This window comes from Lytechinus variegatus, chromosome 4 (genome assembly GCF_018143015.1).
Source record: "Lytechinus variegatus isolate NC3 chromosome 4, Lvar_3.0, whole genome shotgun sequence".
NCBI classification, from domain to species: Eukaryota; Metazoa; Echinodermata; class Echinoidea; order Temnopleuroida; family Toxopneustidae; genus Lytechinus; species Lytechinus variegatus.
In genome coordinates, this window is record NC_054743.1 from 15,370,229 (window position 1) to 15,385,031 (window position 14,803).

General features: G+C 35.0%; 1 protein-coding gene across 1 annotated transcript in view; it reads left to right on the forward strand.

Moving 5' to 3' along the window:
• LOC121413480 (mannosyl-oligosaccharide 1,2-alpha-mannosidase IA-like) overlaps positions 1-14,803 on the forward strand; it is a 68,556-nt gene that overhangs the window by 50,048 nt on the left and 3,705 nt on the right. The window contains exon 8 of the mRNA XM_041606303.1: positions 13,537-13,756. Within this exon, the coding sequence (XP_041462237.1) occupies positions 13,537-13,756 (220 nt within the window). The remainder of the gene's footprint in view (positions 1-13,536; positions 13,757-14,803) is intronic.

Below are 14,803 nucleotides of genomic sequence, written 5' to 3' on the forward strand. Positions count from 1 at the left end.
GAGTGAAATTCGACCCTCTCTCCCTACCGCTCCAAGACCGCTCCAACAACGTTCGGGCTGTGTGACCAGGCCTTTTATTTCAAGTTGCTTGCGGGACTGCATTTGTCAAATCATGCTATTAAAGAGAATGCACATTACTGTGTATCAATAAGATTATGCGTTTATACATATCGTGTGCACATCTGCATTTGAGCGTGAATCTGAGTCACACTAAACTCCTAGTAAAACAGCTAGATCATATGATGAACATCAAATAAAAATCGTAACTATGGATGTTGCTTATGACAGAGCATAATGCAGTTTGCACTAATGAATGGCAACGTATTTGAATTATTTCACAAACAATGCCGTGGCCTTTTTTGCTTATAACATTCTTTGAATTTTAAGTCTCCATGAGTCAATGGTTCAATCATATATTTCGATGAGAATTTTTCTACAAATTTCCTCTCGTGTGAACAGTCTAATTGCTTGCGCTGGTGGGCTAATGAATTTTCAGATTATTTTATCTAACAATCGGTTCATATTACAGCTTCCCAAGCGATTGTCATTTTCATTATCAGGATGGAAAGCAAACTCTTTTAATTAATATTTTCTTTGTTCCCCTTAGCTTTCCATAATGAATTCATGAATGTGGAGGTGGATGAGAGAAGCTCTGGGCCCCATCTTACAAAGAGATACAATTGATCCGATCATCCTAAACTATATGGAAATCCAACAAAGTCATATTTTTTTCTCCACAAAATTTGCCCAATGTCCTTCGTAAGCAAAGAAAAGCACATTGACTTTTCAAGAAAATAAGGTATATGACTTCACATCATATCTAGGAAATATTTTGAACAAATATGCATTTTAGATGTTGACGTTGCTGGCTTTCCATAGTTGTAGTTGATCGAATCAATCATGACCTTTTGTAAGACGGCCCTGTTTTTACTGTACAGTTAAAAAACATCCTATTTATAATGTTATCGTCATTACGTAGCCAATTTTTGTTTGAGGCAAGTGATTCATGAACAGTTAACTTTACTTTGCAAAGTGAAACCTGAAGTTAACACATGAGTGGTCAGAGGGCTATTAAACATAATGGCATGAATAAAACATCTAAACCAGACAGCAATCAATTTTGATAATTACCCTGTGAAAACAATTATCAATCAGCAACATGTTCAAAAGCAATGTGAAATGAACATGGTTGATTGCTGTATGGTTTATAATTTGTTTTCAGACTTCATTTGTTTTGACTCTAATGTCCACCTTCACAGGTTTTGGCATTAACCTCTCTTCAGGGAGGGGGAGGGGAGGAGGTACCCCCGCTCGGTATCCATTTTCTTCCAGTTTTCAATAGATATCAATGGACAATAACAATAGAGGATCAACTGGGGATTGCACTTTCGTAAACATGCTTAAGTAACATGCATATTGAGATTTTTGAAATTTTTTAAGAGAAATTTTATTAGATTCAATCAATTTTGTGTACCTCCTTTGTTTTGGCGACATACTTGTCTCAGATTACCTTTGACATTTTGCTGTGGCTATTTGATCTGATTAATCATGTCCAGTGCTCATCAATATTTGAAAGAAAGGATATTTAATTTTAATACCATGTCGTACATTATGAAAGGGCCTTGTGGGGACAATATCTATATCATCCATCAATTTTAAGAAAACATTGCAAAATGCTTCTTTATCCAGTATTCTATTTTATTCATACTATCTGATAACTGACTACATTTATACTGTACCCATACCTTCATACATGTAATAAATATTCAACAGTAAAACAACAAGAATAAAGATAAGGATAAGAGAAACAAGGAAAAGAAGAAAAATATGGAAGAGGAGAAGAAGAATTCTGGGAGGAGAAGGACTTGGAGAAAGAGAATAAGGAGATGCAAAAAAGGTAGAGAAAGAGGCCGAAAGAAGATATTGTAGGTATTAAGATACATGTAGGAATGTGTTGGAGTGAAGGAATAATCTGCAGTTTTGCTGGAATTTGTACAAGAAACCATGGAGAAATGACTAAAATCCTGCTTGATCATAATCTATCTTATCAAATAAACCATGATAGCTTTAAGAAATATAAGACCATTTTGCTTTTTGCTTGAAGTCTTTGCTCCAGGGTATATGGTATTGGATTCACCTAGCATTAGGGCCTCACTTGGCAGATGCGCCAAAGGGTCATACATGTACCTCTTTCGCTAAGGAACCATAATCGGTAGAGCAGCAATTATATGATGACTAAATGACAATGTCTCTACACTCAGCTTCTTGTAATACGGGTGCGTTCTGACGATGATCTCATCGTCTTGTCACTCGGGTGCGTTCTTACATTCATCACATGGACTGGTTCATCTCTGGGGTTGTATGCCATGCATAAAGTTTGGGTTTTTTGTTTTTTTTGCAATATTGAGAATATAGGCCCATATTCTGAACTCTGGTTTAAATTAAATCCTGGTTTAAAGTTGTGGTTTAACTATGGAGAGCCAATTGGGGCACAAAGCCCTAACTATACACATCCAAATTATTTACTCATGTGACACTCAATTGTACATAATTGTCTGGGAATGATTACTGAAATAATTTTTAGTACTAGTATTTTGAAGTATTTTTTACTCATGACAGCAAAAGGAAACAAAATGTAAACATGAGAAATATACAATGTAAACAGATTTTGTTAAATTTTTGGCCCCACAATATTAGCATAGAATAAGACCATGGTGTAAGTTAAACCTGACTTCAGAATACGGGCCAATGTGTTTATAACTAGGTATATAAGTAACGTATGGGTTCATAACTCCTTTCATGATTGTGCCGATATGAACTGGGTGCAGACTCTTTGTATTCACTAAAAGTAGAGGACCAGAATAGTCTGGACTGTTCTAGTGTTGCTTCTGTGATAATTTAATACCAATCCAAAACAAAGTGAAGTGTGTAGAAAGGTATACGCAAATTGTTTGTGATTATATTTATAATGATTACACAGTATATCCTTTTGATTATTGATGTTTGGAATTGGAGTTGTTGGAATAAAAAACAATCTTTTTCGTACTCTTATGTATTATAAGAACAAGGTTGTATCAAACAAGAACGTGGAGGATGATATTATTACAAATCTAAACGCATCTGACCAAGAGTGGGCGGGGCATAGCCAGCCAAGAGTAAGGCGGGTGTTTCATTAGTCTCAATTTCAGATAATGGCAAAAACAGCTTGTGTTTGGGTTCTTACAATACAAGGATGACTGTTTGGGTCATGTTGTTCATTAAAATCCAGTCACACCAGTGAAACCGACTCCAAGCTGACCCATGGTATGTCATTGGAAACAGTGCAGTAGGTTCGGTCAATCTGGGGTCGGGTTTCACAAGTGTGACGGTTTCATTTCACTGCAATAAAAGCAATATATATTTATTTTTATTTTAATGAATCTACTGATTTGTACTGCTTCTATAAAACATCATTGTATTGCTTGCGTAGACTCCGAGTGTTGAGTCCAGTAGTACAAGCAGAAAATGCTGCATGTTTGGTATACTGTATGTATATTATGCTAGAATGAATGTAATACCTTTGTATTAAAATCAGATTAAGCTGCATTTACATTAGATTTTTTTTTCAATTTTTCTGGGAAGCAGAACTTGCATAAAAGATATAGTATTGTGGCATATATATTGCATAAATACCAAGATTCTATCATGCCAACTTGTTAGGTATTACAATTAACAAATTGAAAAGATGCATTGAATTTTTAAGAAAATAAGAATAAGTTCCATCATGTTTCAATGTAACAAAGGATTTTACAGTGTGTATAACACTGAATTGCAAATAATGTAGCCTACAGTGATGCTTACTCGAATAATATCACCTTTTTAAAAATGTTTTTGTTAGGAAATATTTTTTTTGTTTCTAGAATAAAAATTAATTACTGATAAATAATTATCCAATGATTATTCATAGAATGTGTAAAAATTTCCTTTCTGCCAACTTGTTTTACGAAGGAGAAATTTTTATATGCATGTTAAGAAAATTGGTATTTTCTTTCATTTTCATGATTTTACGATGATATCACCGACTTGCTCCTTGAGAGCATGGTGGTTAGAAAAAAAATATTGTAAATTTCAAATGCTGCGACACTTTCACTTTTTATCAGACATTGGCGATCTTTTTTATTGATTCCCTTTTTAATTCATTGGATTCAACTCGCTTCTTGTGGTAGAGTTGGCCTTTTATACTCAGAGTACTTCATGTATAAAGATCATCCTTATAGTTCACTACTATTCTGCAATAACAACATTGGGAAACCATAAGGCTTTCATCATTCATAGTTCGTATGCGCTGTTTTGGTATACCTCTGAATGTGAGCAATACTTCATACATTATTATTAAATGATGTCACGTTTTAGCAGTAAATATGAGAAAATAATAGAGATGTAAAATTCTTGATAAAAGAAGAGGCATGTTTTATGTCAACAATTTTACAATGCATCAACTATTGAAGCCCGTAATATTGACTACTTGCACTTACTTCAGAAGTTCAGATCTGACTTTTGCATTTTGCAACAACAATACTTCTCTTTATAATAAATATTGATAGATGAAAAAAAAAAGTTATTTTTAAAGGAATATGATAGATGGCCATCAAAGAAGCCATATACTCGATTCTTGGCGACAGCTCACAGACAAACATGATTATAAATGCACTTCCCTTGTGACGTATCTCCATCAAGTCGGTGAAACAAGGCTCGTCCTCAAAGTGTGAATGATTTATTTAGCTAAAGAGACCATACTTTACTTTCACCGTTTCATTAAAATTTGATTCAAGTCATTGGCGAATGACAATTTGATCTCTTGACTGTAATTTATTGGTAGGGTAATTGGTATCCAGAGAATGTTTTATTGTGGAGCTCTTCCCCCTGGGGTGGGGGGGGGAGATTTTAGCAAGATATTATGGATGCGGGCCATCGTGCCCCTAAATTTATGAAATAACCCTTGTGATATGTTTGAATATATACGGTACAGCAAGAATTAGTGAAGCTATATACAGCTAGCTCCTTAAAGTAGAAATCCTCTAATTCTCTATGATTTAAAGCCATCTCGTGACATATTAACAAGAATGAAGTAATTTGATTTGAATTAAATGTTGATTGAACAATCCTCCCTTTATATGCAATCATTCAGTCTTGTGATACAGTGGAACAATTCTTTAATTACAATCGCAATTGTGCATTGCTACTTGGTTGATTGATCTATGAAAATTGCACTATAATCATGGGGGTAAATTCATTGTTACCTTCTTCTCAATATTGTAATCAAGAGATTTCTTTTTTTTAATGTTATATTCGTCATTTGAATCGTTGCTACTTGGAAATAAAAGGCATGTGATATTTCTTCACCGATAAATATAATACGATGAGACACAGATCCATTAAAGAAGTTCAAACATACATGCGCATATATGCTTTGAGCACAGAAATCATGCTTATTATTATTAATTTGATGTTCCAAATTCATATGGTTCAATGCACTTTGATTTCGCTCATTTCCTGAAAATTGGTGAAAAAAGTATTAAAGCGACATCATGGAGTGAAGGAATCCCTGTCAGAGTTTATAATTCATTGAACCTTTCCTTTTTGGCATCTTCTTATTCTTTTCATTTTTTCAATAACCATTTTACAAATTATATATTGTGGTTCTGAATAATATTTATTTTTATATACATGTATTGTCTGGGAATAGAATATACTGTTTTCATTGGCGCCTTAATGCATAACTACTGAGCCAAGTTCTCCCAACGACTGAATATATCTTTTTCTTTTCATTGTTCTATCAGTGGTTTAGCAGGTAATTGATGCTGTCGTAAAAAGATGCTCAAGTAGCTTTAAACACCATTTGAACTCCAGATGGTGATGAATCGTATTCTATTCCAGAATTTATGGATAACTCAATTCTTCATCACAAGTGTTTTATAGATTACAGAAAACTTCTTTCCTCTTTTATTTAAAATTTCATGATTATTGGTTTCTGATAGATGTAACGTAAACAAAAGGCAGAGTATTTCTGATTCTATACATGAAGCCTACTTCATAAATACTTTAAAATCACTCCTTTGTGATGTAGCATTCACAGTGGAATCATTAAAAGATAAGTTGTCAGGGAGTGGTGAGTCTTTCAAAGATTGAACAATGTCTATGACGTTTGATGAAAAAAATTGACATGAATGAAAATTTAAGATGATTCAGGAAAGAAAGTTGTAAATTGAATATCCCTCATTTCCAATTATATTTTATATTGTATATTATATAATTATATATAAATATATAATTATATTTACATTTTTCATATTATAATTAAAATTGGATACATTCTCTTGAGTATACATGTAGTTTACTCTGGTCCATTTCAAAGTGAATTTTGTTAGGAAGCAGTGAATAAAGTGATGAAAAGCAGATGTATAATTTGGTTTACCTGATTTATAAAAAAATCAATGATTTATATGTCAATTCATTATATTGACTTGAAAAACTTTGATAGACAATGAAGATTTGACCTTTGTGGTTGATCTCGCCACCTGGTAATCCTATCTTATCGTTGATAAGGTCGAGGTTAAACAGTATGAAACCAGAAACAAAGTTCAAGAGATACATGAAAAATATAGATTTAAACGTAACTGATTTTGTTTATCTGTGCCTGTTGACTTTTTACCTGTGTAGTTGTGGTTATCCTATCTTTTCATTAATAAGGTCAAGGTTATCGTGTCTAACCAGAACCAATGTTTACGAGATATATGAAAACTATATAGATCTAAAATTTTCACTGATTTTGTTTAACTGTGCTTGTTGAAGTTTGTAACAACCACATCTACTTCGTTTCTACCTCTTAAGGAAACATGAGAATTAATTATATTCTTTTGAATAATAATAGATTCAATGGCATACCAAAGTCAGACACATTCCTACCAGTCTAATGAGAGACAGAGAGAGAGAGTAGGATAAGTAGTATCCTCATAATATTATACAGATATTGCCTACCTAGAGTTTGAATATAACATTTCCTCTCCCCGACGGAGTTATATTTTTCCCAAGGGAATATATTTTGCCCGAAGCGCGCAGCGCTGAGGGAAAATATTATCCCGAGGGAAAAAATATAGCTTCGGAGGGGAGTTGAAATGTTATTTATTAAAACGATAGACCAGGCAATATCTGTTATATTATATAGTATATGTGGATTCGCCATCAGAAATTGTATTCATTATCCGGCTCAAACCCGAAATTCTTGCTACTGCTCTGATCCATCTACGTCATAATAGTTTTTTTTTTTAAAATACATTAAGCGCGTTCTTCATGCAATCGACGCGTTAACACTAGCGCGTACATCAACTACCTTGTTGCGCAACTTGTATGCAGCGAGTGACGTCACCTTAGTGGATATAACGCCGCAATTGAAAATACAACGCGGTATATTCCCTGAGGTGACGTCAAAACCTAGAATATAACAAATGCGATCCTCGCAGCCATGGTCACGTGATGGCGTATTGACCTATCACTGATTCGAATCTACATGACCTATGTAATATAAAGATATATTACAGGGCTCATGGTAATAATTTTTCTGCCCAGAAGTGGAAGGCTACCATATAGACTACACCTTCTTTCAGCAATGAAAACAAGACAGGTGCCAAAAGCTTACCTTGGTGTATACCAATGATCATGATGTATCTTTAATAGCACAATCAGTTGCAATAAAAACAGGCATTATTCTTGATCTTGAGATTCATACATTCTAATGTGTCTGACACGGTTTTTTGTCTCACCTGCGAAGCAAGTGAGACTATAGGCGCCGCTTTTCCGACGGCGGCGGCGACGGCGGCGGCGTCAACATCAAATCTTAACCTGAGGTTAAGTTTTTGAAATGACATCATAACTTAGAAAGTATATGGACCTAGTTCATGAAACTTGGCCATAAGGTTAATCAAGTATTACTGAACATCCTATTAGAGTTTCATGTCACATGACCAAGGTCAAAGGTCATTTAGGGTCAATGAACTTAGACCATGTTGGAGGAATCAACATCAAAATCTTAACCTGAGGTTAAGTTTTTGAAATGTCATCATAACTTAGAAAATATATAGACCTATTTCATGAAACTTGGACATAAGGTTAATCAAGTATCACTGAACATCCTGCATGAGTTTCAAGTCACATGACCAAGGTCAAAGGTCATTTAGGGTCAATGAACTTTGGCCGAATTGGGGATATCTGTTGAATTCCCATCATAACTTTGAAAGTTTATGGATCTGATTCATGAAACTTGGACATAATAGTAATCAAGCATCACTGAATATTTTTTGCAAGTTTCAGGTCTCATGATTAAGGTCAAAGGTCATTTAGGGTCAATGAACTTTGGCCGAATCGGGGGTATCTGTTGAATTACCATCATAACTTTGAATGTTTATTAGTCTAGTTCATTAAACTTGGACATATGAGTAATCAAATATCACTGAACATCCTGTACGCATTTCAGGTCACATGACCAAGGTCAAAGGTCAATGAACTTTGGCCGAATTGGGTGTATCTGTTGAATTACCATCGTAACTTTGAAAATTTATGGATCTGATTCATGAAACTTGTACATAAGAGTAATCAAGTATCACTGAACATCCTGTGCGAGTTTCAGGTCACATGATCAAGGTCAAAGGTCATGTAAGGTCAATGAACTTTGGCTATGTTGGGGTTTTTTGTTGAATAACCATCATATCTCTGTAAGTTTATTGGTCTCGTTCATAAAAAGTGGACATAAGAGTAACCATGTATCACTGAACATCTTGTGTGAGTTAGAGTAGTATTCAAAGTCAGCACTGCTGCTATACAGTGCGTATCAAAAAAAACGGGACAGATTTGAAAAGTCTATAAAATTTTTGTTTCATATTATGATCTCTATATTTTGGTGTCAATACGTGCTCTGGAGTCTTATTCTTCAAATGCCATTAAAATAATTTAAATTCGTTCATGCTTGAGCGAACACGGAATGTTTTTGTCTGGGTTAAAAAAGGAGGCTTGCGCCAAAATGGCATAAAATGATAAATATGGTGGTCGGACTTCTTGCTAATCAGCAGACTTCCTCTTAACCTTTTCATTATCTTTGCCATAATTTACGAATTATGCGGTCAAAATTCATTTCCAAATCTACTTATTTGCTTGAAATAGTTTTGTTGTTCCTTTTTAATCTGTTCTCTTTTAGCTTTGAATATTCCTTCTTTAGGCAAGAACATTTTTTTTTAAACCAAAGTATGGGAGAGCGTGATTTTTTTTCAAATCCTTTCATTATGTGCTACAAAGGTTATGGTGCCTTTGAACAGTGGCATACTGAGGGTGGGGGCTCGGGGTGCTCCACCCCCCCCCCATAAAAAAAATATTACCAAGGAAAAAAAGGGGAAAGGCAAATAACAGAAAACATAGAAAGTGAAGTATGATATCATTTTATGAATATTATGTCAAAATCACAAGATTGGATATTTTAATAAAAAAGTGAAAATTTTTGCTTGCTCGCTTCGCAACTTTTTAATACATTTTACCCGATCTGCCATATCTTGCTCCTTCAAAATTGACTCAATGCACCATTGCCATTGAAAGACATGAATCCTTTCCTGTTTGTCCTGTCAAGCACATAATTAAACTTGGTGAAGGATTCAATACCGTAACCCCTTGAAAATAGGATTCATGTCTTTTCTAGGTACCATAGCATAATTTGTTTCACCAAATAATTATTAAAGGTACCATAACATATTTTGTTTCACATAATAAAAGGATTTGAATAATTACAAATTTTCCCAATTAATGGAAATCTTTTTACTTGGGTTGACAAAAGTCTATTCTTTTCTTACTTATGAAGGAAAATTCAAGGGTAAAAGAAGTTTAATTGAAAAACAATATAATTAAGGTAAATAAATAAATTTGTAAATGAAATTTGACAGCATAATTCGAAAATTATGGCAAAGATAATGAAAAGATTTAGAGGAAATCTGCCATTTCTGCCATTCTGGCGCAAGCCTCTTTTTGAACCCCCGACAAAAACGTCCCGTGTTCGCTCAAGCATGAACAAAATTTATTGTTTTAAATGGCATATCAAAGATAAGATCTTAGAGCATCTATTAACATCAAAATATAGATATAATAATTTGAAACACATTTTTTTATAGACTTTTCAAAACTGTCCCGTTTTTTTTTATACGCACTGTATTGAACCGCGTGATGCAGGTGAGACGGCCAGAGGCATTCCACTTGTTCAATAGAACATACAGTTTGTAGTATATTCATTCTTAACATCTCCATCCATTTTAACAGAGCTGCCAAGTAGTACTGATTTTCAGTATTTAGTACCGAAAAGTGAGAAGAATACTGTTAGTTTCTTGTAAAATACTGATTTCTAAAGTTTCAGCTGTATGTGTGGTCCTATGGTATTTCTTTTAAAATACTGATTTCTTCACTGAAATACTGATTTTCAGCTTTGAAAATACTGAAATGTTCTTTTTCTGGATGGCGGCTCTGCATTTATGTCTTTCAAATGTGGATGAAGATTCAGACATTTACGAGTGCAAAGTTGTCAAAAAAATTGACAAGCTATAGGTCTTCGCCCATTTTACAGGGTGCGCAATGAAGATGTTCTACCTGGTGTATCACTTCATTTCAAATTTCATGGGGTGCACCCGCACCTACAGCCGCCTCCTAGATCCTCAGCTGCCTTTCTTGATATGATTCAGAGGATTATGCTTGCAATGAAAATGGGGTTTTAGCGTATAACCGGCTCTTTATGATAATTTTCCACATTCTTCTTTGTGTTTGATAAAGAAACACATCTCAAAGTATTAAACATCTTCATCTGAGTGTGCCTTCCTCGTGAGTATTGTATCAGACAAAAAGTGCATGAACCATACTGCCATGAATATTTTACCCTTTGTGGATTACTGAAACACCATGAATAGGCTGATTGGCTTGTGTGGCAAACAATAGCGGTAGCCAGAGGAGTCCAATTAAAGATTTGATGTGATCGTCTTTTCTACCAAAGATGGTTCGTCATCGTATCATCCATTGTGAATCGATGGTGATATAGAGGAGGAGGAGGAGGGGATGATAATGGGGTGGGCATACAGTCAGCTTTCATCTGAGTTGATGAGCAGTGGTAATATTGGTCTATTAGCAGAAGGATACTAATATAATCTGATGAGGTTTATCTGCCAGGAGTCTGGACGGTCTTATTGGCTGGGGCACGACGGGTTGACGGAGAGAGAGCGATTGAAGATGATATTATTTGATTGTTTGATGATATCAACAAAAATCACAGGGTAGGATCTTGGTGGTGTGATGTGTTTGGTGTGGGAAGATTGTTAATTAAAGTTGACAGTGGGATCAGAGATTTGGTATGCTAGAGTTGTATTCATGGAAAGATTGAAGAGAGGACAAATTATGCTAAGAAAATTGGAGATCATTCCAGATGATGACAGAAAGCGAGAGGAGAAGTGATGAAGATGCTGCTGGGGATGTTAGTCGTGGGAATGACTATGGTGATGGGAGTGAAAAGAATGCAGAGGAAGAAGAAAGATGATGATCAGATGAGAGAGATGAGAGATGATCAAATAAGAAGAAAGATGAGGTATGTGATGAAAAGGCGAAGAGTGATCAAATTTTCCAAAAGATTATATTTATGTAAAAAGGATAAGTTCTGGTGATATAATGAAGTGAAACATGGGCGATGATGGTAGAATAGATTATTGGATTAGATTATTAAGTGATGGTTTGATTGTGAGAGAGGTGAGAGATATAGCGTGATAGAGATATAACAAGAGAATTATGAAGAGACAGATGATAGTCTGTTTGGAAAGAAGTATGACAAGGTAGTTATTAGTATTTTGAAACAAAGGTTGTTTGAATGTGGTACATTTTAGCATGTGAAGATTGTACTGCAAATTACAGGCTGTGATGAGACACAAAGGACTATTACTGGGTGTGGAGAAATAGTGTAAGAGGTTTCTAAAAGTTGATACACAACAGACTATCACAAGGTGTTGAATGGATGTGGCAGTACTTTATAAGTTGATACACATGGGACTATTATAGGGTGTCGAGAGGCTGAAGTAGTCATTCACTTCATGGTGTTGATGTTATAAGAGGAGTGTTCATACCCGTCAGATAACGAGAAGACCTGCGAATTAAATGAACCTGAATAAGTTTTATCCTGTTTAAAATAGGGGATAATTTATTGTTCTCACACCAAGTAAATTTCTCATTAGTTCTAGCTGAGTCAGCAACAGGACTCCTGTATGTGTGTACAAAGAATATATTCTTTTTGCCTCTTATCTGAAGACCTTAATTTACTTCTGAATTGCTAATCCTGCTTCCATGGGAAAAATTCCTATTAAAGTGCTATTGATTTTATAAAGTACTTACCTAATATTATTTGAGGAGGGCGGGGTTGTTACTAGTGATTTGCTTTCACACTAGGAAATACCTTTTAACCCACTCGATCACAGTAATTTACCTGGGATTTTTTTTTACAATTTTCTTCCCTAAAAATAAGCAAAAATAATTGTTATTTCTGATCTGGGTAGAATTCCTGATAAGAAAATACCAGATATTTTCTGTGATGGATATGGTATGAAAGCACTGGTAGAGAATCACTTGCAAAGGGACAGGTGACTTTACTTTGGACAGAGGAAATTACATTGTGCATATCCCTCACAATAGGGAGAAGGAGATGACTGAAAACCCAGGCGCATCATTCTCAATCCAGACGCGTTCCTCAATTGGATTGTCAATAATTGAAGATGCGGAATCAGGTCTCTCAACGTCAGTTTATGATGTATGGAGATATTACTCCATCTAATTATAGCAGGCTATTTATCAAACTTATTGTTTTGTGCTTCTCAGTCTAATTGCATCGCTATTGATTGCTGAGAAAGTCTACATTCCCTATTTAAGATGATAGATATTGCATTACCAAGTATATACAGTATGTACGTCGTATTACAATTAGGGAAAGATTGTGGATTAACAATTTATCTAGATAAAAAAAGTCTATTTTAAGCTAATGAATCTCACTCATCCTTATTTTTAAATGGTTTAAAGAGAATAATTTGTAATAGATGCCCAGGACCATATTTTGATGATTCAGTGTTCAGATAAAAACTGATATTCTTAAAACTATCTTTATACCTTTTTCTTATTCTTTTTCCCCTCTTTCATTAAATATTGAGCATACATGTGTTAAGCTGCAAAATGAAACAAAGTGTTTTCATTTTTGTCATTTTGATTACAAGAATATGTTGATTTTATTTATTTGGTTTCTTTTTTTAGCTGTCAATCCCCTTTCTGCCAATTTACAAGCAATCAATTGTTCAATTTTCATTTCAATGTAATGAACAAACCAGCCAATGAAACAAATCAGTCAACCAGCACATCTGAATAGTTCTGTGATTAAGGGATGGATCATGAATTTTTTTTTCTAATCTTTTCTGTCTCTCTCTTCCTCTCCTTTCTATGACCTTGATTTTCTAGGCAATGGAGAATCATCAAATGAAGCAAAAATCTGGAGGTGGTCTTACATACTTTGGAGACATCCGTGCCAGCCGAGTCGACAAGAAGATGGATCATCTATCATGCTTCTCTGGTGGAATGTTTGCTCTGGGTAGCAAGTTCAGTGAGAGCAAGAGGGACCACTATCTGGAGATGGGAAAAGAGATTACCAAGACCTGCCACAAATCATATGATAATACAGGTAAGATATATTTGTGTGTGCTCTGGGTGGGTAAGTTCAGCTATAGCTGCAAGAAGGACTACCTAGAGATGGGCAAAGAAATCACCAAGACACGCTACAGATCATATGATAATACAGATCGGAATCTGTATGTGTGCTCTTGGTACCCGTTTCAGCCATAGCTGCAAGAACGACCACTATCTAGATATGGAAAACAAGATCACCAAGACCTGCTACAGTTCATATGATAATACAGGTAAGATATTTCTGTGTGGGCTCTGGGTGGGTAAGTTCAGCGATAGCTGCAAGAAGGACCACTATCTAGAGATTGGTGAAGAGATCACCAAGACCTGCCACAGATAATATGGGTAAGATATCTCCTGACCGATAGAAGTGTGCGATGGGTAGTAAGTTGAGCCGTCATATAATCCAGGTAAAATGTCTTTGTGTGTCCTCTTGTTAGTAAGTTCAGCGATAGCAAGAGGAAGAAGGACAAGTACTAGATCTTCTTTAAATCTTGCGAGAACAGAAGTAAGATTTCTCTTGGAGACGGATACTCTGGGGAGTATATTAAGATATATCAGCAAGAAGGATAAGTGCTCAGAGATCAATATAACTTGCTTCAGCTTATCTTTTTTGAAGTGTTAAGTGATACCAAGAAGGATCAACCACCTAGAAGTGGCTGAGGCCTGCCGCCATTCATTTTGTAAGATTTCCAGAATGATTTTTTCTACAGCTCACCAACACCATTGTGTGATTTAGGTTACAGTTTTTGTATGTTCACGGTTACTACCTAGAGATGAAGAGGATGGTTAGATTGCGCCAATGACGGTGTCATGAATCCTAATTTTTCCATATCATTTGTGTCTATCATACATTGGTGTTCCTATCAGTTCGGTTGTTTTATTTCCAGATTTGCTTTTCTCATAAACATAAATGAATTGATAATAATTCCTTGGTTTTTTCCCTGCAACCAAGCTGGAACCTGCAACATGTAGATTTTCTGTTTCAGTTTTTCTTGTAGAAATATTGATGAAAGTTGACTCATATTTTGAATTCCTTTGTCTC